The sequence below is a fragment of the Plutella xylostella genome, chromosome 7, assembly GCF_932276165.1.
Source record: "Plutella xylostella chromosome 7, ilPluXylo3.1, whole genome shotgun sequence".
NCBI lineage: Eukaryota > Metazoa > Arthropoda > Insecta > Lepidoptera > Plutellidae > Plutella > Plutella xylostella.
Window position 1 is genome coordinate 8,098,978 of NC_063987.1, and position 24,775 is coordinate 8,123,752.

Genomic DNA, 24,775 nt, shown 5'->3' on the forward strand with positions numbered 1-24,775 from the left:
TGCGAAAGAGTATTACGGAAACTGATTTATTAAACCATATAAACAGCTTAAAAATATGCACCGAGGAAATTAAAGTGGAGAAAATAAAGATGAAAGTTGAAAAAGACTATGGTTCTTTTATTATATCAATACCGGAAAGTAAATATGATCTTTTCTGTGATCCAAATATCTGGCCAATACATGCAGAATTTAGTGAATGGATTTGGTTTCCCAGAAACAGAAGCAAGGAAACGACCCCCACTTAAGAAAGTGCATATTAATAGTTGCAAGATAATCAAGGTTTTTTATCAGAATGTCCGTGGGCTGAGGACTAAGCTGGATCATTTTCGGAACAACCTCTCCATTGCCACGTCGGAGCTGTATGCGATCACAGAGAGCGGCTGCAATGATTCTATCTTTGATGCCGAGATCGTGCCGCCCGCCCACGACATAGTGAGATGCGACCGGAATGACGGGCGTAAACAGGGCGGCGTGTTGCTAGTAGCTAAACCCACCTATGAGCTTAGAAAACTTGAACTTAAGAGCGCATTTTCGTCAACGCCCGCAAAACTGAGAAATCTGTAGTTTTCGGGTGCAGTTTACGATTGAATCCGTTGAATTATGTCCACTAGTTTAGGTACCTACAGATAGCCTAAGCCTTTGACTACTGGAAACTGCTTTTTTAATTGGAGAAATCACTGTTTTTTATACAGTAAAAGCAAATTTCCTTACCCTCCTCTCGTGAAAACAATGAAAACAGGGTGTGTTTAGGTGCGCAAATCTCAGATATTATAAGATTTTAGTGTTTATAAAAAATATGTTCTTATAATTGATATACTCTATTTTGCGAAACTTATTTCTATAGGTCCGAAATCCTATACAAAACTAAGAAAATAAATAAACTGTTCTCTTAAAAAAAAACACGATTTTCGTGGTCTTCGTAATTCTTTAGCGGCAAGTAATAGGGTTCATTTTTCAACTCTCTTATCCCGTACTGTTACAATGAATTTTCAAAAATCAAATCAGTCTGCGCCACGGCGCCTTTGTGGGTGGACCTGTGTCGGGTTTTCTCCGCCGCTCAAAGTGAAAACATCGCTGTACAGATACGAATAGTTATTTCCTTGCTCTTGAGACTTGAATCTTCATTGATTACGAAAAATGTAAGTACCTACCTACCTATTTCCGTACTTTTTTTACCCGACTCGATATTGTTGTATTTTTATTTTACTGACCAGATGATGGATTTCGGAGACTGCTACTGGAACTCATAGGCGGGTAGACGTAGATATGTCGTGTTTGGGCTCGTAGTGTTTCTTGTGATGAGTACTTCCCACCGGACTGACTGAACTGACCTGATGATGAACTCCGGAGACTGCTACTGGAACTCATAGGCGGGTAGACGTAGATATGTCGTGTTTGGGCTCGTAGTGTTTCTTGTGATGAGTACTTCCCACCGGACTGACTGAACTGACCAGATGATGAACTCCGGAGACTGCTACTGGAACTCATAGGCGGGTAGACGTAGATATGTCGTGTTTGGGCTCGTAGTGTTTCTTGTGATGAGTACTTCCCACCGGACTGACTGAACTGACCTGATGATGAACTCCGGAGACTGCTACTGGAACTCATAGGCGGGTAGACGTAGGTATGTCGTGTTTGGGCTCGTAGTGTTTCTTGTGATGAGTACTTCCCACCGGACTGACTGAACTGACCTGATGATGGAATCCGGAGACTGCTACTGGAACTCATAGGCGGGTAGACGTAGATATGTCGTGTTTGGGCTCGTAGTGTTTCTTGTGATGAGTACTTCCCACCGGACTGACTGAACTGACCTGATGATGAACTCCGGAGACTGCTACTGGAACTCATAGGTGGGTAGACGTAGATATGTCGTGTTTGGGCTCGTAGTGTTTCTTGTGATGAGTACTTCCCACCGGACTGACTGAACTGACCAGATGATGAACTCCGGAGACTGCTACTGGAACTCATAGGCGGGTAGACGTAGATATGTCGTGTTTGGGCTCGTAGTGTTTCTTGTGATGAGTACTTCCCACCGGACTGACTGAACTGACCTGATGATGAACTCCGGAGACTGCTACTGGAACTCATAGGCGGGTAGACGTAGATATGTCGTGTTTGGGCTCGTAGTGTTTCTTGTGATGAGTACTTCCCACCGGACTGACTGAACTGACCAGATGATGAACTCCGGAGACTGCTACTGGAACTCATAGGCGGGTAGACGTAGGTATGTCGTGTTTGGGCTCGTAGTGTTTCTTGTGATGAGTACTTCCCACCGGACTGACTGAACTGACCAGATGATGAACTCCGGAGACTGCTACTGGAACTCATAGGCGGGTAGACGTAGATATGTCGTGTTTGGGCTCGTAGTGTTTCTTGTGATGAGTACTTCCCACCGGACTGACTGAACTGACCTGATGATGAACTCCGGAGACTGCTACTGGAACTCATAGGTGGGTAGACGTAGATATGTCGTGTTTGGGCTCGTAGTGTTTCTTGTGATGAGTACTTCCCACCGGACTGACTGAACTGACCTGATGATGAACTCCGGAGACTGCTACTGGAACTCATAGGCGGGTAGACGTAGATTTGTCGTGTTTGGGCTCGTAGTGTTTCTTGTGATGAGTACTTCCCACCGGACTGACTGAACTGACCTGATGATGAACTCCGGAGACTGCTACTGGAACTCATAGGCGGGTAGACGTAGATATGTCGTGTTTGGGCTCGTAGTGTTTCTTGTGATGAGTACTTCCCACCGGACTGACTGAACTGACCTGATGATGAACTCCGGAGACTGCTACTGGAACTCATAGGCGGGTAGACGTAGATATGTCGTGTTTGGGCTCGTAGTGTTTCTTGTGATGAGTACTTCCCACCGGACTGACTGAACTGACCTGATGATGAACTCCGGAGACTGCTACTGGAACTAATAGGCGGGTAGACGTAGATATGTCGTGTTTGGGCTCGTAGTGTTTCTTGTGATGAGTACTTCCCACCGGACTGACTGAACTGACCTGATGATGAACTCCGGAGACTGCTACTGGAACTCATAGGCGGGTAGACGTAGGTATGTCGTGTTTGGGCTCGTAGTGTTTCTTGTGATGAGTACTTCCCACCGGACTGACTGAACTGACATGATGATGGACTTCGGAGACTGCTACTAGCTGGAACCCTTCTTGCTTTTTGACATTTTCTTTACTAATATTTTTTTTTTTGTTTAAGATGGGATGGTATAAGAAGTTTGGAGTAACTCGAAAAATGATTAATGCAAATAGACGTAATGCGCAAATACGTAGAACGTACGTGTCGATTCACTAGTATACCACATAGGCATATTTACTTGTATTTATATCAAAACTAATAGTCATTTTCATGTTTCAGGGTCATAATCGCGAGTAACCAAAAAAACACCCAGTCTGATGAAATAGATATTCAGGAACAACTTTGTTTATCTGGAGACACTAACGTATATTACTATATTTTAATTAAAATACCTACTTACCAACGTTTTAATATTTTCTGTAGCATTAAATTTAATATTCTTTGTACTCTTTCAGAATTTCGACGAAAAAGAGAACAACCAAGAAACAAATAAAATAAAACCTCCGGATGAACCTTGTTCATCTAAAGTTAGCTATGAAATATCTTATGTAAATATATTTATGTAACTATTTTTAAAACTATTGATTTACTATAAATACAATTTTCATATTTTTTTATTTTCTTTTAGGATCTCAACGAAAAAGAGATAAGGTCTTTTCATATTCAAGGGAGAAGAGTTGTAGAAATAGAATACTTCTTCAAACAGTTGCAAGATATTGGGAGCCACAGTTCAATGTTTGATTGTAACTTAAGTTATATTAAAATTGTAAATGAAGAAAAGGCTGGACTGAACTCCACGTTTAACATGATATGTCAAATGTATGGTGCAAAGTTTCAAGTAAAGTCATCCAAAGCTTCTGAAAGTAAAATGGACATAAATGAAGAAGTTGTGGCTGGTATAATGTCTACGGGTGCAGGATATACACAATTAAATACTGTTCTATGTCATACCAATATTCCACCTATGTCTTTACGACGATATCAATCGACACATGACAAAATGTGTCAGTGGTGGGAAAAAACAGCACCCTGAGACTAAATGAACGAGCCCAATCTCGATGTTCCTAGCTATTGCCATCATTGAGATCCAGTCGCCATGTTCCTGCTCCTCATCAGACCCTCACCAGACCGCACCTGAAACCAGCACCCTGAGACTAAATGAATAAGCCCAATCTCGATGTTCTTAGCTATTGCCATCATTGAGATCCAGTCGCCATGTTCCTGCTCCTCATCAGACCCTCACCAGACCGCACCTGAAACCAGCACCCTGAGACTAAATGAATGAGCCCAATCTCGATGTTCCTACCTATTGCCGTCATTGAGATCCAGTCGCCATGTTCCTGCTCCTCATCAGACCCTCGTCCCTCACCAGACCGCACCTGAAACCAACACCCTGAGACTAAATGAATGAGCCCAATCTCGATGTTCCTACCTATTGCCGTCATTGAGATCCAGTCGCCATGTTCCTGCTCCTCATCAGACCCTCACCAGACCGCACCTGAAACCAGCACCCTGAGACTAAATGAACGAGCCCAATCTCGATGTTCCTAGCTATTGCCATCATTGAGATCCAGTCGCCATGTTCCTGCTCCTCATCAGACCCTCACCAGACCGCACCTGAAACCAGCACCCTGAGACTAAATGAATGAGCCCAATCTCGATGTTCCTACCTATTGCCGACATTGAGATCCAGTCGCCATGTTCCTGCTCCTCATCAGACCCTCACCAGACCGCACCTGAAACCAGCACCCTGAGACTAAATGAATGAGCCCAATCTCGATGTTCTTAGCTATTGTCATCATTGAGATCCAGTCGCCATGTTCCTGCTCCTCATCAGACCCTCACCAGACCGCACCTGAAACCAGCACCCTGAGACTAAATGAATGAGCTCAATCTCGATGTTCTTAGCTATTGTCATCATTGAGATCCAGTCGCCATGTTCCTGCTCCTCATCAGACCCTCACCAGACCGCACCTGAAACCAGCACCCTGAGACTAAATGAATGAGCCCATTCTCGATGTTCCTACCTATTGCCGTCATTGAGATCCAGTCGCCATGTTCCTGCTCCTCATCAGACCCTCACCAGACCGCACCTGAAACCAGCACCCTGAGACTAAATTAATGAGCCCAATCTCGATGTTCCTACCTATTGCCGTCATTGAGATCCAGTCGCCATGTTCCTGCTCCTCATCAGACCCTCACCAGACCGCACCTGAAACCAGCACCCTGAGACTAAATGAATGAGCCCAATCTCGATGTTCTTAGCTATTGCCATCATTGAGATCCAGTCGCCATGTTCCTGCTCCTCATCAGACCCTCACCAGACCGCACCTGAAACCAGCACCCTGAGACTAAATGAATGAGCCCAATCTCGATGTTCTTAGCTATTGCCATCATTGAGATCCAGTCGCCATGTTCCTGCTTCTCATCAGACCCTCGAGAGACAAGAACCTTTTGATTATAGATTGTAGTTTACGAAAATATAACCAAATACTAAAATGATCAAGTTATTTTAGTATACTCATTCTCATTTCACGATTTGCATAATGCCACTGTGTGTGTGAGAGCCGTGCGTATGTAGTAGTACGACTCAATACCTAAAATCGAAGAGAAGATTTTTGAAAACGCGTCCTTAAAAACATTATTATTGATAATGAACCATTTGAGTTAGTTTGTAGTGTAATTCTTAAGAATGAAAGACAGATTTTTGTTTTATGTGTTTGCTATATACCACCTAATTCATTAGAAAATCATTAATTAAAGTTATTTAATTGTATAGAACTATTGTCGGCTAAGTACGATTCACTGTTAGTAATCTATTCTAGTCCGCAGGAAGTCATAAATTATTTTGAATATTTTAAGTCGTTTTGTGGATTCACTCAGCACAATACAATAGCTAATATGAATGGTCGATGTTTGGATCTGGTACTGTGTACACAGGGCGTCGGTTCGGTGGAGGTGAGTCTGTCGGACGCGCCGCTGGTGCCCGTGGACGGCCACCACCCGCCGCTCGCCGTGTCCGTGCGGCTGCACTCGGCCCGCGCCGCCGCGCCCGCGCCCGCGTCGCCCCCCACTTCCGACTTTAACTCCACCGATACTCCTTTTTGTACTGCTTGGAATTTTTATAAGGCTAATTTCCCCAAATTGTATTCTTCTCTAATTAAAATTGATTGGACTGACCTTCACAACGAACAAGATCCAGATAGAGCACTAAATATTTTTTATTCTAAGTTAAATTATGTTATGGATGATTGCGTTCCGAAGAAACGAAATGTAGATTCAAAGAATAGGTTTAGTTATCCGGAATGGTATTCGAGTCTACTAATAAGTAATATTAAACTAAAAGCGAACCTTCATAAGCAGTATAAAAGGAGTAAGTTGCGGGATGATTATGTGCGTTTTTCTAATGTTAGATTGTTAGTAAAGCAAACGATACATAAGGACTATGAACATTTTCTAGAAAAAGCACAAAATAATATAACTACAGATCCCAAATCATTCTGGAAATTCGTGAAGGCTAAACGTAAATCCTCAAATAAATTAAAGATCGAAAAGGACGGGGTGGTTCTGAGTGACAAAGAGTGCGTAAGCGAGTTCGCAAAGTATTTCCACTCTGTTTACAGTGTCAGTCCCCCGAAGCTCAGTGTGCAGGAGTGCTTGTCGGGTGCGGACGGCGGCGCGGGGGGCGCGGGGGGCATGGAGAGTGCGGCGCGAGTGCACCTCGAGGCCAATCTGCGCGAGGCGAGCGTGGAGGCGGCGCTGCGCGCACTGCCACCCAAGACCTCGGTGGGTCCGGACGGCATCCCGCCATTCCTAGCGCGAGATTGTCGCAGTGCCTTGGCAGCCCCTCTCTGTCACATATACAACCTTTGCCTAGAAAAATCTACATTTCCTGTTAGGTGGAAGATCACTCGTGTTACACCGGTACCAAAGGGAGGTGGTGGCACGGATGTTAGCTACTACCGCCCGGTTGCGGTTCTGTCTACCTTTGCGAAGGTTTTTGAGTCGGTGTTGTTCAAATCCATATACTGCGAAATTCAATGTCATGTATCTGATGAACAGCACGGATTCCGTTCGGGTCGTAGCACTGCATCCAATCTGTTGAACTTTATAACTACTATAACGCCGTGGGTTGATCAAAGTATACAAGTAGATGCAGCCTACTTCGACTTTCGTAAGGCATTTGACTTAGTGGATAACGACGTTTTGCTGCGTAAATTGGCGAATATAGGGTGTACGCCCAAAACCCTTGAATTCTTCTCCAGCTACTTAGGAGACCGGAAACAATATGTTCAATGTGGAAGAAACGTCTCTGAACCCTATTGTACATATTCTGGGGTAAGTCAGGGCAGTAATTTGGGGCCATTACAGTTCATTATAACAATCAACGATCTGCCGAAGGTGGTGAAGTCTGTAGGGGCCGATGCGAGGTACCCGTCGACTCCAATCAGTAAAGTCAGTGAGGAGTTTAGTTCACAAAATATATTAAATAAGTATTACAGAAAGATGGACTGTAATGGTTCAGTTGTAAGTGACGACTGATCTAACTATGTAAGATCTAGGTTAAGTAAACTGCTGCGTAAGACAACATAACTCTAGGTATGTGAAAAGGCTGTAGCCTGTACATGCTCCCAAGGGCACAAAAAAGGAAAAAAAATTAAAGTACCTTAAGTTTTAAAAATCTCTAGTAAGTAAGTGTATATAAGTTAAGTTATTATATTACCTAGCTAATTACAAAATTAACAATAAAACTCTGAACCATATCAGTTTACAAAGCAAAAAATTAAGTAAAATAATCCAAACTAAAAATCAAAATTAAATCCTTTTGAGTTCGCTTGCTTCTGCGACTCAATAGGAATAGCTCTCTGGTGCATAATCTCCTGTAACTCCATTCCTTGGTTGGAGTGAGTGTGTCGACCCGCGCCGCCGCCGCCGCCGCGTGCCGCCGGCCTCCTGCCGCAGCGCGCTCGCATCCACCACCAGCATCCGGCTGTGGCTGCTATCACCAGTAGTATTGACGACACCGCGTAGTTGCCTATCTCATGCACGGATATCGAGTTCAATGTCACCTCGTGCTGCTTCTGCTCTAGAATTCGCTCCTCAAGTTCACGATGATTCTCAGTCAAATTTAGTATTTGTAAGTTTTTATCCACATGCTTCAAATTGACGGTGACCAGGTTGTTAGTAGAGTCTATAGTAGGAACTTGTATCCCGGTATCTACATCCACTCTATTGTTTCCATAGGTGTTGTATGCGTAAATAATTTCATCCTCCTTCTGCATTACGCAATCCTGTCCAATCACAATCATTCCGGTGTTATTCAATGTTGTACTGGTTTTCACCTGACCCCCGCACATTATGCGTAGTAAATATGAATCACAACAAACAAATATCCAGTGATTCGGTTTGTGCAATTTGATCCATTTTTCCGAACATGTGTCTTGAGTGTAGTTGCATTGTAAGGCATTTCCCTGACTTAACAATTTAGCTTCGCACGGAGCCGCTTTATTGTATAAGTTGTATATTGGGTGCCGCGCGTGACATAATATATTGTTATCGTCTGTTGTTATACATTGCTGCACTTCTAATTCATCCATGGCTATGTAAGTGTTTTTCACAAAATTAGTAGCGATGTAATCCATGGACCGCCTTATCGTTAATTGACTCTGTCCAATTTTCATTGGTACCGGTATAGTGCGATATAAGACATATTCGTCATCGCTTATTAGTGGTATGTGCAGTTCAAATAGCATGTAGTTTGTTATTCTCGCTTTGACGTAGATCAACTTGTAAAGGTTGTTTATGTCTTTCCGTAGGTCTTTGACCGGAAAGGAGAGTCTTTTCTGTAATGTGGATGAAATATGACTCAGTTGATCAATCAGCTGACTGGGTGTAAACAGTCTCATATCCAAGTGTCCTCGGAGTACGTCAGTAAGTGCGTTGGTAAGCATTTCTTGCTGTTGTTTTAAGTCTGCTATTAATAAGTTCGCCGTCAGTGATTCAGCATTTAACTCATTCATTACTGCTAGTTGAAGTAATCGGTTTTCAATCTTTGAAAAATCCGATTCAGTTTCATTTATGTATTTATTGATGGTTTGGAATTGGCTGTTGATAAACTTCTCATGGCTCTTGATAAGTGAATTCTCCGCTTCAATTATAAGTGTTTGATTCCTCATCAATTCTACTTGGTAGTCATCGTTCATTTGCAGCTTTTGTATGTCTTCTGCGTACTTATCGGCAAAGTTTTGATCTAGTACGCCAAATAAGGTTCGTGCGAGACTTCCTACGCCGTTTATGTAGCCTCGTTTCTTTCTTGATGAGTGGTCAGTTAATAACATCATGTTGTTTTCTGATATCATTTTTATTTCATGTTGCAATTGATCTGTCACTTGACTACAGTACCCGACTTCTAATCTTCCACACTGCTTGCTTAAGTGATCGACAAACCGCTGAACCTTTTCCGTAGTTTGCCAGTAATTTGTTAAGTTGTAGTACACCAGTACAATCCATTCGTCGTGTATGACTTGAACCTTGGCTATTTCATCAAAGTACATTGGTCGATTAGCTTCAAATGGCGTAACTTGGTATTTCGCTGATGTTTGTGCATTACCCGTCGGGAATATCATAAGTGTTAGCATAAGTGTTGTTATAAAGTTGCACAGTCTGCTCCTTTTGGTTCTAGGCTTCAGTTTGTTAGCAGTATCTGTCTCCTTTGATTTATGTTGATCCTTTTCAGTTGGTAAGTTATTGTCAGTTTTCATTGGCAATGGAGTCAGTTTAGTTATTGGGCGCTTGACTGTGTTATTTTGAGTCTTCAGTGTGACAACTCTAACACATCCGTCAGCTCCTGGATGAACTTCAGTTATTCTTCCCAGTGCCCATTTGCCTGGAGGTAAGCCTTTCTCTTTCACCAAGACAAGATCTCCTTTTTCTAGATCTTCTTTTCGCGTCAACCATTTACTTTTGGTCTGCAGTTGATGAAGATACTCACTGGACCATCGCTTCCAAAAATGCTGATGCATCAGTTCTACATACTTCCATCTATTCCTTAGATCCAAATGTTTTCCATCGGTAAGTTCTTCCTGTGGCAATGACATTATTGGACCACCAGTGAGAAAGTGGCCTGGAGTAAGGTATTCCAGGTCTTCCGGATCTTCGGTTATGGGGCAAAGAGGCCTACTGTTCATACACGCCTCAATCTGGTGTAACAAGGTCGTGAATTCCTCATAAGTCAATTTCTGCTCCCCGAGGACTCTTTTCAGGTGAAACTTCATCGACTTCACTGCCGCTTCCCATAGTCCGCCTGCACTTGGCCATAATGGCGCATTAAAGTGCCAGTTAATGCCTAGTTTATTCACTTCTTTGAAAAATTCTGGTGACATCAGTGTTTCAAACTGTTGAAATTCTCTTTGTAATTCTTTTGCTGCTCCGACAAAATTTTTCCCGTTGTCTGAAAACATCGATTTCACCACTCCTCTTCTTGCGCATAGTCTCTTCAAGGCCATAATAAATGACTGTGTTGTTAAATCAGACACCAGTTCTATGTGCACCGCTTTAGTAGACATGCAAATAAATATCGCTATATATCCTTTGCATGTTCTGACCCCTCGTCCCTTGTTAATTTTAACATCGACGTGTCCTGTGAAGTCGACACCAGTGTTCGTAAACGGGCGCGACGGGGTTATTCGTTCAGTAGGTAAATTTCCCATTATTTGGTCAGTCTTCGAAGCCGCGTATCGCCGGCACTTCATGCACAATCGAATTATTTTCTTGACAGCTCTATTTCCTCCAACAATCCAATAGCGTTGTCGCGTCTGTGCCAATGTTAAGCGTGCCCCTCCATGAAGAGTCAGTTCATGAGCTTGCTGTATAACTAGCTCGGTTAATCTCCCGCCATGTGGCAATATCATGGGATGTTTAGTTTCGCTAGGTAAGGCGGAAAACTGCAATCTTCCACCCACTCTCAGTACACCATTTTTATCCAAAAATGGGGATAAGTTTAATAATTTACTCTTGGAGTGCACCAATCCAGTTTTCAAGATCATCTCGATATCTTCTGCGAACGCGTCTCGCTGTACAGCTCTGATAATTACTTCAGTTGCGTAGTTCAGTTCCGATATAGATAAGTATTTATTGTAAGAGTCATTAGTTAATTGCTTCTCCCAACGTAATAAATAAGCAATTACTCGTGTTACATATTCGAGCCGACTATTGTTGTTTAGCAACGTCATCACTATGCACTCGCCGGCGCTTGTAGCTGCGGTGTCTGCACCTTTTGTCACAGTGCAAGTTTGTCGTAGGTCATGATCAGTTGAGTATGATTCATCGGTCTTTAAGTTGTCTGGACTCCATTTTTTCAGCCACTGTGGACCATTCCACCAGATTTTTTCTTCAACTAGCTGTTTCGGTGATAAACCGCGAGTTGCACAGTCAGCAGGGTTTTCTTTAGTATTCACATAACTCCACTTTGATGCCGGTACTAAGTTAGTTATCAGTATGCTTCGGTTAGCAACATATCTATCCCATCTTGTTTTATCTCCCTGAAGCCACGCTAAGACCACTTGTGAGTCAGTCCAGCAGTAGGTTTCCAGTTGAAGGTCAGTTAATGCCATCTGACATTTGTTCATCAGTTTAGCCAGTAATTGCGCACCACAAAGCTCTAATCTCGGTAATGTAGTTTTCTTTTTCGTAGGCGCGACTTTAGTTTTTGCTGTCATTAGTGTAATAACGGCTTCTCCGGTATCATTCGTCGCTTTACTGTATATGACGCAGGCGAACGCCTTTTCGCTTGCGTCGCAAAATCCATGCAACTCGGTCACATTGTTATAACAGCTGATCCACCTCGGTATTGTTACATCATTTATGTTTATTATTTCGCTTCTTATCAGTTCCCACTCTTTCGACGAGCTTTCGGAAACGTTTTCATCCCAGTTCAGTCTATCTAACCAAAGTTTTTGGAAGATTAGTTTTGCTTTGACGGTCATAGGTGATAACCATCCTAGCGGATCGTAGATTTTGCTGATGTTTGACAGTAGTACTCGTTTAGTGAGCCTTGACTTTTGCTGAGGTAATTGCCAATTGAAAACAAATACATCTTCCGTAGTATTCCAGCTGAGTCCCAAGGTTTTCATTGACTCGTCTTGTTTAAAATCGATCGTATTTTGTTGACGTTTATAACTGTCAGGTAAGCCTTCCAGGATCGATGCTTCGTTAGTTGCCCACTTTTTTAGTACAAAACCACCTTTCAGTAATAGGTTATAGAGCTCATTTTGTAGAATTTTTGCTTCTTCAATAGTATTTCGCCCAGATATGACGTCATCCATGTAAAATTCTGACATTACGGCTTTTCTTGCTTGAGGGTAAGCGTCTCCCTCGTCGATGGCCAGTTGTTTTAGCGTACGCATAGCCAAATATGGGGCAGATTTACTCCCATAAGTTACAGTGCAGAGTTGCATTTCTCTCAGCTTATCAGTAGGTGTAAACCTCCAAACAATCTTTTGTAACTGCTGCTGATCTTCATGTATAAGTATGCCTCGGTACATCTTCTCGATATCGGCGATAACAGCGTATCGGTAACTTCTCCATTTGATTATTAGAGTCAGTATGTCGTTTTGCAAGTTAGGCCCTTTTTCCATGAGGTCATTCAAACTGTACTTGCTGCTAGTTTTCATAGACGCATTGAATACAACTCGTAGTTTTGTTGACGTTGACGATTCCTTTATTACACCGTGGTGAGGTAGGTAAACTTGCAGTGTCATAGTATTCGGTTGATTGACCGCCGGTTTCATGTGACCCAGTTCAATGTATTCTTCGATGAATTGTTTGTACCGACTTGCCAATTTATCGCACCTTGCCATTCGTTTCTCTAGCTGGTGAAATTGACAGATAGCCTGAGGTTTTGAGCTTCCCAGTTTGGAGGCTATATCTTCCTTGAGAGGCATCTTAACGATGTACCTGCCATCTTCTTGCCGTTCAGTTGTTTCCGCGTAATACTTTTCACAGTACGCTTCAGAATCTGTGAGCTCGGTGTCCTTTGTTATTTCCTCTGATTCCCAGAATCTAGTTAACTCCTCTATCTCATTGAGGGTTACAAAGCACTTGAATGTTTTGGTGTTTCCGCATAGAATCCAGCCCAACTTGGTCTGCTGCGCGACGGGAGAGTTTGAATCCTGCTTCAGCACTCCCTCCAGTATAATCTCGGAGTAAATATCCGCTCCGAGCAATAGATCAATAGGGCCAGGAGTGAAGTAATCGGGGTCAGCCAGTTTAATATTGTCTAGGTGCGTCCAGTTTGACGTGGTTAGTTTAGTATTGGGTAAGTTATTAATCAGTTTGTTCATTATGAGCACCTTTGTAATAAATTTATAATCTGAATGTATTGATTTACACTCCAGTGTCAGTAAGCCTTTGCTGCTGCCCATTGCTGATCCAACTCCTGATACGACTGCGTTTCCCTTTTGCCTCGCCAGTCTGAGTCGCTGCGCCGCGTTCTCAGTGATCAGTGACACTTGAGATCCCTGATCCAGTAAAGCTCGCAATACTATATACACTCGCGAGCAACCAAATCGACTCAAGCCTTGACGGCGCAAACATACATTAATACAAGTAAAATTATGAATAGAAATAATAAAAATGATATGTCATTTAAAAGCTTAAGATGTCAGCTTTAATTTGATATCATTATTATTGAAATCCATTCATCATTTTTGAAATAAATGATGTCTGAACGCAATTGTAGGAAAAACGGGAATTTAGGAAAAAAGGGTATGGGTATCGTATTATACAAATTAAACAAAAAATGTTAAGATAAAAATTTATTTATTTAAATCAATACTTTGTATTGCCCCCTCTTGCCCTAATTACAGCCTGCAGCCTGTTTCTCATAGACCTTATCAACTTTTTGACAGTTTCCTGAGGAATGCCGTCCCACTCCTCTAATAAAGCTGTCTTCAGCTCGTCCACGCTTGCAGGGACTGGATTCCTGGCCCGAACTCTTCTTTTGAGCTCGTCCCATAAGTGTTCGATGGGATTCAGGTCAGGACTGAGCGCAGGCCAGTCCATCGTGCGCAATTCCTTCTCTCTCAGAAACTGCCGACTGACTCGTGCCGTGTGGCAGCGGGCATTGTCGTGCATTAGCACGAAGTCTTCACCGACAAATTCTGCATAGGGCACAACATGACCGAGTAGAATGTCGGTGATGTACCGATCAGCTGTTAACCCGCCTCCTCGGCCGCCTCCAGGCACGAAAACAAGTGCGGTTTTTCCCTCTAGAGAAATACCAGCCCACATCATGCAGGAACCGCCGCCATATGCTACTGTTTCAGCGAAACAACATTGGGCAAATCGTTCCCCCGGACGCCGGTAGACCCGGCCTCTCCTGTCACTGCCATGCAGACACACTCTGCACTCATCAGTAAACAGGACCGACCGCCATTGCGCAATGCTCCAATCGAGATGCTCTCGAGCAAACTGAAGACGCGCTTGTCGGTGGCCTGCAGTCAATTTGGGGCCTGATGCAGGTCTTTTTGGTGTCAAGTTGGCTTCCTTCAAGCGTCTTCTCACTGTCCACTCGCTGACAGCCACTTGTCGTACACGTCTCAGTTCTTGCTGCACATCAACGCCCGTAAGGTGTCGATTGCGCAGCGAGGTTGAGACAATGAAGCGGTCGTCTCTCTCTGAAGTGCAGCGGTGGCGGCCCGTTCTTGGTCTTCGATTGAAGGCACCAGTCTCTTGGAACCGTCTGTATACTCGGGATACAGCAGACTGGCTCAAGTGGAGCTGGGCAGCGACTGCTCGCTGACTTAACCCTTGTTGCAGCAAGGCAACAACTTGAGCAGCTTCTTCTGGTGTGGTATCCATGGGTTTGCGAAAACAAGGAATACAATGCAACGAGATGTGTACCGGTCAACTTGCAACAAGCGACTGATAAGGTACACCGGATGTGGAAAGGTTTTATAGCGGGATCAGGTAGCGCAAGGCGTGGATTCCTAATGAGGTAATTAACACTGACGGGCAATTAAAATGCGTCATTAAATCTGCGCTTAGTTTTTTTTTATGGTATTGATCTTAATTGAAAGCCTAATTCTTCAGCTTTCGAATGACATATCACTTTTATATTTACCATTTATCGTTTTAGGAAAATCAATGTATATGTGCGCCGTGAAGGCTTGAGTCGATTTGGTTGCTCGCGAGTGTAGTTCCCATCAGTATTTTTAACCATAATTTTCACGGTGGTAAGTAAAACTTCTTCTTCCTCTTTTTTAACAAGGTTAGTATTTTTCTGGGGTGACCACGAAGGGGTTGATGTTGATTGTCCTTTGAAGTTAGTTTCGTGCAAAAATGTGTGGTGCGATTTGTTACACACTTTGCATTTTTTATTAGAATCGCATTGTTTACCGTAATGGTCGAATAAACAATTTCTGCACACTCGTAATTTCGTGACAGTTGCAATTCTGTTAGGCACGTTCGTGCTTAAGAATGTTGGACAATTCATGAGGACGTGATCTTTCTTGCATAGTGGACAGTTTTTAATAGAAACATGGAATGATTTGCTGCCTTTTTCCGCGTTCTTGAAGTTCGGCGCCTTGACCTCGTTATTCTTGTAATAACTTTTCACCGCTGGGTGATTAGTTTTAACGGTTTCTAAGGCCATGAATTTGGATTCTAGAAAGTTTAGTAACTCCTTTAGCACTGGAAACTCTCTCGGTTTTTGTAAGCCTTGCATGTAGTCATTGTAAGTGGCTGCATCCAGCTTCTGTGACAAGAGGTGAACCACTATCGGGTCCCAAGTCGAAGTATCCAATCCAATGTTCTTTAGCGCGTTCAAGGCTTCTAATGTCGTATCATGCATCCTCTTTATTTGATACGCATTCGGTTGCTGGACAATAGGTTGGTTTAACAGAGTATTGATGTATGATGAAAATAGCAGTCTCTTATTGTCAAACCGGTTTTGAATAATTTCCCAACAGCACTCGTAATTATCTGCTGACACAGTTAAATGCTGCACCAGTTTCTCAGCTTCACCCCTAAGTTTTGTCTTCAAATGCTGCATTTTCTGTGTTTTACTGATAAGGGGGTTGTTATGAATCGTTTCCATGAAGATATCTTTGAATGAAACCCACTGAGCGTACTCGCCAGAGAATTCCGGGATTTCTACTCTCGGCGTAGACTTCTCGTAGTGTAAGTTGGCCCACATCTTCTTGTTGATGACCTTGCGTAATTCTTCATAGAGATTCTCTAACCTGTTATACTCCTGCTCATATAATTCGTTAGATCCGTTGAGCCAGTTGTCCAATTCCCAATGAATTTTGTCAATAGCATTCCATTTAGTCTTGAGAATATTTAACCGATCTTCCAGGTCCCATTTTTCCTCGATGGTGTCGATGTTGACCTTGGTAGCGGCACGTTGAAAAGCTTTGAAATTACCTTGTTGTTGTTGTAACAAGACGCTCTTCCTGTCAGTTAAATCCGTATTTATCCCTCCAAATATGTCTTGCACTACGCCGAACGTCCCGGCTGACTCTCCTCTCTCTTCCTTAGACGTTCCAGCAGTCGGTTGTGGTTGACTCTTCATTAGTTCAGCTACCCACTGCGCTTGTAAAGCCACCATCTGACTTTTAGCTCTAAGATATTTCTCCTGAGCTTTCACAAACACGTTGCTAGTAAAATAAGATAAGTTTTTCTCCTCACCCGCGTTCAGTAACTTGTCAGTTTCTGCAAATTGTTGCCAGTGCGTATCGAGAGCTTCGATTCTCTTCTTAAGATACTCCAGTGTTTTTCTTTCAGGAGCGTCCTTGCCGAAATTAACACATATCCTCTTGATGCTATCAAAGCAGTCCTCTTGACGCTTGATCAGTGCTTCGGTATTCATTGTGTTGAATGTCGAAGTTAGTTTTCTTGGTAAGTAGTTAGTTTTCTTGATAAGTAGTTAGTTTTCTTGATAAGTAGTTCGTTTTCTTGATAAGTAGTTAGTTTTCTTGATAAGTAGTTAGTTTTGCTGGTAAGTAGTTAGTTTTGCTGGTTGGTCGTCTACACGATTTGTTTTCGTGTCAGTTAAGATTAGCTGGTACAAACACGTTCAGGTATGTGCGATTTTCCTTGTCTCAATACTCTCGGGGAGGTCCGCTGGTGGAAGGCCGAGAATACCGATTCGCTACCGTCACAGATGCACTTCACTAATCACTTAGGTTCGAAGGACCATAAACATGTAGGGGCCGATGCGAGGTACCCGTCGACTCCAATCAGTAAAGTCAGTGAGGAGTTTAGTTCACAAAATATATTAAATAAGTATTACAGAAAGATGGACTGTAATGGTTCAGTTGTAAGTGACGACTGATCTAACTATGTAAGATCTAGGTTAAGTAAACTGCTGCGTAAGACAACATAACTCTAGGTATGTGAAAAGGCTGTAGCCTGTACAAAGTCGTCTGGTTGTTTACTTTTTGCTGATGACCTGAAACTGTTTGCGCCGGTTACTTGCGACGAGGACCGAAAACGCTTTCAGATGGATATTGATGGAGTTCTGGAATGGAGTAAAGTGAATAAGCTCGATTTCAATGTTGCAAAATGTAATATTATTAGCTTTAGTCGCAGTACCAACCCAGCTCACCATCGGTACACTCTGGGAGGCAGTCCTCTGTCGCGAGTAACATCGGTGCGTGACCTCGGGGTGAAAATGACGTCTGATCTTTCCTTCCGCGAACATGTTGGGGATATATGTAAAAAGGCGTACAAAATATTAGGATTTGCACTACGAACGGCTAGTGGGTTCAAGAGTTTTGCGGCAATAAAAACCATTTTCAACTCGCTGGTGCGCAGTAAATTGGAGTTCAATGCTGTAGTCTGGTCACCCTACGAAGCGAAGTATACACTGATGCTTGAGAAGATCCAGAATAAGTTTCTTAGATTCTATTATATGAAACTATATGGTGTTTATCCCGGGTATCCAGCGCTGTACCCAACGCTCTTTGTCCTGGGCATGGTGGATTATAATAGGTTGGAGGTTAGGCGAGATCTGACAATAGTCTCTTACCTTTTCAAGTTGCTGCGAGGTAGGGAGTCAAACTCGGTCATTTTGCAGCAACTGAACCTAACGGTTCCGAGAGATTATTTGAGGCGACGTCTGAACCGAACTTTTGACGTTCCGAATGGCAGGACGAACCTCCTCCGGCAGGCTCCCCTGACCCGGGCCATACGGTTGCTCAATGCCATAGATTCTAATATCGACATATTTTACTGCTCCCTGAGTGAATTTACCAGGGCGGCTCTTTATATTATTTGTTATAAGCATGTTTGAAATGTTGTTTTTATGTTGTTATGTATTTAACTACCTATTATATAAGTACTTCATATAATAAGTAAGAATGTTATAATTTTGTGACACTAAACTATTGCATTGGTGAATAACTGTCATAATAGTATTAAGTGTGTGTGTTAAATAAATAAATAAATAAATAAATAAATAAAACACTGTTCGAATATGCACCAACTATCTTGTATGTTTGGCTGATGGTTTATTATTAAACTACCCTCTATTGTACTTATTTAATTAACGTGTAATATTGAATAAGTTTGTGTATTGTATAAAATATAAATAAGTATAATTAGTTATTAAGTACCTAATCACGTAGAATGATTCATCACGGACAAATCTCTGTGATTTTTGTGATGCAATGATATAAGTAATCAATAATTCTGTAAAATATTTTGATAAATAAATAATAATAAAAAAAAAATTCAGTGGCCGGAATTGCTAAGTGAAAATATAGAACCATCTAAAGAATGAAAGTGAAGACATACAGCATGTCATTTCTCCTGGTAAATCAGATGCTTCAACTTGTACGCATGCTACACCTCGAAAATCATTTGAGGACCTTAGTAACCGGCAAAAAATAAGACGCACAGAAGATACTCTTGCATGCAGTAGTAGTAGCGATGAAAAAGTGTTTTCTGCCGAAAGGTCGCTTAGAAAAGCTGGGGAAAGTGACAGTGCTGATATTATAAAATACTTGATAGAGAATCCACAAGAAGCCTCCAAAATCAAAGCCTTTATTGATGGTAAATCGATTCAAGTACATGAAATATCCCCTTTGAAGGCATTGGCTCTGTATGTCTCGATGAATTTATCAAAATGGCGGTACTAAGTTCGTCGTGATTTCAACGCTCAAGAAGGATATCTTAAATATCCAAGTTACTATATGCTGGCAAAAGAAAAAAATAAGCGCTATCCAGCCAAAGAAGATCTCACAGTTACAGAGAGCTCTGCAAAAATCAAATTGCAGGCCTTGTTGCATTTGACCTCAAAACGACTTATAAGTTCATTAGAAACCCCGGTTGATATCAATCAAGAGCTCATTTTGACCAGCAAATGGGGCTTTGACGGATCATCTAGCCAAAGCATTTATCATCAAAGGACAAGTGAAGATGAGCAAATCGATCTGGCAAGTAATTTTATGATTAGCCTTGTACCTCTGCGGCTCGCTTCAAATAATGTTATAATTTGGGAAAACGAACGTCCATCCTCAACTGTTGTGTCGTTGTATAGGTGCGTGCTGCGTCACCACCTACCCGTTAGGTTTATAGATAATAAACCAGTGTGAATCAAACCGCCTTGCGTATTACTCGTATGTAACAGTGGCGACGAGCGACGGGCAAAACTACCCTCGGTGTTAAAATAAATATTCTCCAAGGCAATGTGTGCAGCAGTTACACCATTTTTTGGGGCCATCTCCAATTTTGACCATCACAGTCAAGATTGGACGACATTTAAAACCAGACTGCAGCAATGGTTCATTGCAAATGGACTAGACGATGATACGGACAAGGCGGGCGTGAAGCGTCGCGCCATCTTGATTAGCACACTCAACGACGACTCGTTCCAGCTGGCTAGCAACCTCGTGCTACCGAAGAAGTTAGAGGATGTGGCATTTAAAGATATCGTGCAGGTATTAGATCAGCATTTTACACAGAAGCGCTGTGGATTTGCTGAGAGGTTACATTTCTACGCGGCGGTACAACAGGCGAGTGAGTCACACGCGCAATGGGCAGCGCGCCTGCGTGGACTCGCGGCGCACTGCAGTTTCAAGCACTTGGAAGAAGCACTTCTAGACAAATTTGTCATGGGCATGACGGCGGGAGCGGAGCGGGAGAAGCTGTTCTCCATGGACATCGGGGAGCTGACGCTGGCGAAGGCCGTGGAGCTGGCGAGCAGCGTGCGCACGGCGCGCGCCGCCGCCGCCTGCGCCGCCCCGGCCGCGGCGACCACCTCAGACCCCTTGTTCAAGATCGACAAGGGGTCCGATCTCCGAAACAGTGGCAACCAAAGTGAAAGATGTAGTGTTTGTGGCCGTAAAAGTCATAGTGCTAATACCTGTCGGTTCAGTAAATTCAAGTGTACTAAATGTAACCAAAAAGGTCATCTTCGTAGGATGTGCAAAACCGTTAAATATGTAGGAGCCGAAGAGTTGGCAGAGGGTGACGACGGTGAGTTGTTTAATATTCGCTGCATAGGCGGGGCACCGATGGTCGAGGCTGTCATCATTAACAACATCAAGTTAAATTTTGAATTAGATAGTGGTTCTACTGTAACAGCAATATCAGACAAGACATATTATTCACATTTCTCCAATGTTAAGTTGTCGAAGTGCAATAAGAATTTAATTAGTTACACAGGGAATAAAATTTGTTGTCTGGGAGTAGCGCCGTTAACGGTAACTTATGAAGAGAAAACTAATATATTAGATGTCTAGAGACAATATGGGAGTCAAAATTGCAGCTTTTAAAATTTTACAATGAACGATTCTGCCCAGAACATGGTTACCAAAAGGTTAGTGTTGGGACATTCAATAATGTTTTTGACGAATTGAATTTGGGTCTTTATCAGCCTAAAAAAGATGCTTGCACTCTCTGTGAGCAGTACAAAACAAATAACGTTAGAGATGAAAAATACCGGGCCCACATCCAAAGAAAAGAATCTGCAAGACAAGAAAAACAAAAAGACAAAATGAGCGTCAAAGAAGTATTTACGATGGATTTGCAGGCTGTCCAGTTATGCCCGAAGTCTAATGTATCCGCCCTCTTCTTCAAAACAAAACTTGCGGTTCACATTTTTACTGGCTATGACCTGAAGAGATCTGAAGGATACTGCTTCATATGGAATGAAACTGAAGGTGGGCTTAGAGCCAACGAATTCACTACTATCATCGTGAAAATGTTGGAGTTGTTCATGAACAAAAACAATATTAGAGAAGGATCAGAAATAGTTATTTACAGCGATGGCTGTACCTACCAAAACAGAAACGCAGTTTTGTCAAATGCCTTATTAAATTTTGCTAGGTTAAAAAAAATCACAATAGTTCAAAAGATACTGGAAAAAGGTCATACGCAAATGGAAGCGGATAGTATGCACTCGGTCATAGAAAGGAAAGTACGAAAGAAGAAAATTAATGTTCCAGCTGACTACGTCCACATTGCAAAAACTGCTTGTCAGATAAAGCCTTATTATGTACAGTATTTAGACCACACATACTTCAGAAACTTCGAGTCGGACCTAAACTTCAAATCTATTCGACCTGGCACAAAAACTGGAGATCCTGTTGTGACTGACATAAGACAATTGACCTATTTGCCAGAAGGAAAAATCTACTACAGGTTAGGTTTTACTGATGATTGTCCAGAATCGCTCCTGCCTCACCGGATTAAAAAGATCAAACCTCGAACAGTCGACGAATTGCCCCAGCTGTACACCGAGAGGCTGAAAATTAAGAAAAGCAAGTTCGACCATTTGCAAGAGTTAAAACTTACAATAGAGAGTGATTTTCACTCATTTTATGACGCTCTGCCATAAAAGAGTGATTAATTGTAAATATTTGATATTAAGAATAATTATACTATAGTCATTTATATAAGAAACTACTTTTACTGTGCCTAGCAGACATTTATAGTTCCTATTGTATTGATATAAACCGAGCACCAAGTGCTTTTAACAACTTTATGTGAAACAAAGAAAAATTATCTAGATTTTAAGAATTTGGTTCTTTTTCTAAAAACTATGCTAGTTTGATTCATAATATTATGATAGATTTGATTTAATTATGCTAATATTTTGTTTATTATTAAATTTTGTACCATTAACGTGCCTACTTTTCTAAATTAAAACGAAGACTATCCTGTGTGATAATAAGACTGTAATTAAGTATTTTTAAGTACAATTTTATAGTTATGGACAGATTTATATTTTTATAGTTGCATTTAACTAGTTGCTTAATTTGTTATCATGTTGTCATGATTTTGAAGGCTGATTTTATATTTTTTGTTATTTAATTAAACAAGTCGATACCGACCACGGAGCAAGTCGTAGAGACCTAATAGGGAGACTTTTAAGTTTATTTTTTTATTTTTTCTAATAAAGATGATTATTGATTATGAAATTATTTTATTCCAATAATAATAACTCCGATTTTTTGTAATAAATAATTGAGATTTCCATGTTTAAAAGGTGGTGGAAAAGTGTAAGTCCAGAAAAAAGAACAATATTTAGCATTGTCTAATTTCGAAATCCTCGGATCGCCAGAAAAACACGTATCTCCACCCATAACATTTTCAACACAAATCGGGAAAAGCTCGAAAGTCCATTTAATGTATAAATAAATAAAAATAGTTAATTTTACATAGTCACATTCAATCCGGAACCTAATTTTTAGTCTAGTAATAAAAACACATAAGAGGGGTGTCCTAACTAGAAGTACAAAATAATCAGTTTTTTTAGCCTCCTGAAAAATTTGGTCGCGTGGAGTTGGGCGGTTTACGATTTAAGGTGACGATATATTTATACTTTTTAATTATAAAAAACCTTATATCTCAGAAAGTGCACATTTGGCGCACTATGTGTCTTCGTACTAAATGTAGCTCCGTGTACAACTATTATGATGTTTGTGACTGCAACTTGAAACAAGGCCGGAATCGGGAGGGAGAGAGCTCGGTACAGTCATTTTCATACAAAAATATCACATTTTCTCAAATAATTCCCGATATTATGATAGTTATAAATGAAAGGCTTAAATATACCGGTTGACTCATGCGACTTAATAATAATTGCGATCATTCAGCGGAAACTAGATCAATATACATTGCAAGGGTTTCACTTTCTTTGACTTTTCTAGAAAAAAGAGCTGCAGCAATGGGAAACATCACATCCTGCGAGTCTACAGGCCAGAGTGTGAGTAAGGACACTCCAAAAAAGCCGTCATACATAGCTAACAACATCAAACCCATCACTGAAGAACCCACATGTAAGTACTGTCATGCTTCTAATCACAAACTATTTAGATGTGAAAAGTTTAAACTAGCTGCAGTGCATGAAAGGATTTCATATGTGGCCAACAATAAGCTATGCACTATATGCCTCAACAACCACCAAAAATGCAGATTTTTCTTTAAGTGTGGTATCTACAAAGGCAAGCACAACACCTTGCTTCATAATAGCCAACCCGCTGCCGCTGCTGCTACTAATCATGTTTCATTGATGTCTAACATACAGAGTGAGGTATTATTGCCTACAATATCTGTCAAGCTTCAAGCTAAAAATGGTGAGCATATCTATGCTAGAGCTCTACTAGATTCAGGGAGCTCTGTAAATTTTATCCTAAAGGATCTAGCTAAGCGAATTAATACTGAGTTCTTCGATGAAGAAACAACAATTGTTGGTCTGTGCAATGCTTCCAACACAACCAACCAAAAGGCTCGATTTGCTATCCAGTCAGCCAACAGTGATTATAAACTCACTGTTCTATCATGCATTGTCCCCAACATAACATCTTCAATGCCTCATTTCCGTGTCAATGTACAGGACATCAACATACCATCTCACATTCAGCTTGCCGATGCTTCAGCGAACCTAGAAATATAGATATTTTACTTGGGTGTGACATCATGTTTCAGATCCTACTGCGTGAGAGACTGCCAGTGATACCAGGTCAGCTGTTTCTACACAACACTCAGTTCGGCTACATTGTTGCTGGCACTGCACCATTGAACAGCGAGGGATGTTCATCACTACCAAGTAACTTTTGCAAGTCAGTATCTGAGGCTGTCTCAACAGAGTCTTTAAATAGGAAAATAGATAGGTTCTGGGAATGTGAGAAGGTACCTGAAAAAGGGAACTATATTCCTACTGAATTAAATCCAGCTGACTGTCTGTCAAGAGGTGTAGATCCTCACAGTCTACTGAATAATCAATTTCATGAAACTGAATTCAAACATAGTGTAGAATCAGTAAATGTGCCTCAGAACTTACCTGAGTTAAAGTGTGAGGCTGAGAAAACAAATATGATACATGCTTAGAGTATATAGATACATGCAATCGGTTTAATATAACCATAAGAACCATAATCTATCATATCACAGATAATCAGGTATCATATAGATAATGAGGTATAATAATAAAAGCCAGTTAATTAAAATTGATATTTGTATTGTGTAATAGTTAACTTAACCATTAAAGAAAATAGTAAAATCACAATAATCAAACAACTAATTTTAATGAAATAAATAGATAAATCAATTAAATTATTTAATAAGTAAAAACAGTGATTAATATATAATTATAAATTTATTATTAAACCAACATAACAACAATCAAAAGTAGTACTTATCTTATAATTTGGCAGCACACTGCATT

The 24,775-nt window shown here is 41.4% G+C and overlaps 2 protein-coding genes and 2 long non-coding RNA genes across 4 annotated transcripts; 2 read left to right on the plus strand and 2 right to left on the minus strand.

The window, feature by feature from the left end:
* Nucleotides 1-3,062: 3,062 nt before the first annotated feature.
* Nucleotides 3,063-4,132, plus strand: LOC119692555. Its single transcript, XM_048621961.1, has 4 exons — nt 3,063-3,296; nt 3,379-3,463; nt 3,555-3,647; nt 3,728-4,132. Exons 1-4 carry the CDS (start codon nt 3,220-3,222, stop codon nt 4,130-4,132), a joined length of 660 nt encoding a protein of 219 aa, XP_048477918.1. The 5' UTR covers nt 3,063-3,219.
* Nucleotides 4,133-7,901: 3,769 nt separating this feature from the next.
* On the minus strand, nt 7,902-13,639 carry LOC125488810. The gene is made up of 3 exons (XM_048622296.1): nt 12,738-13,639; nt 8,787-12,197; nt 7,902-8,390 (listed from the first exon to the last, which is right to left on the minus strand). Exons 1-3 carry the CDS (start codon nt 13,518-13,520, stop codon nt 7,902-7,904), a joined length of 4,683 nt encoding a protein of 1,560 aa, XP_048478253.1. The 5' UTR covers nt 13,521-13,639.
* Nucleotides 13,640-23,151: 9,512 nt separating this feature from the next.
* Nucleotides 23,152-24,170, plus strand: LOC125488777. Its single transcript, XR_007266499.1, has 2 exons — nt 23,152-23,387; nt 24,037-24,170. It is a non-coding gene; the product is annotated as an uncharacterized LOC125488777 (long non-coding RNA).
* Nucleotides 23,880-24,478, minus strand: LOC125488778. The gene is made up of 2 exons (XR_007266500.1): nt 24,392-24,478; nt 23,880-23,992 (listed from the first exon to the last, which is right to left on the minus strand). It is a non-coding gene; the product is annotated as an uncharacterized LOC125488778 (long non-coding RNA).
* Between the last annotated feature and the right edge of the window lie 297 nt (nt 24,479-24,775).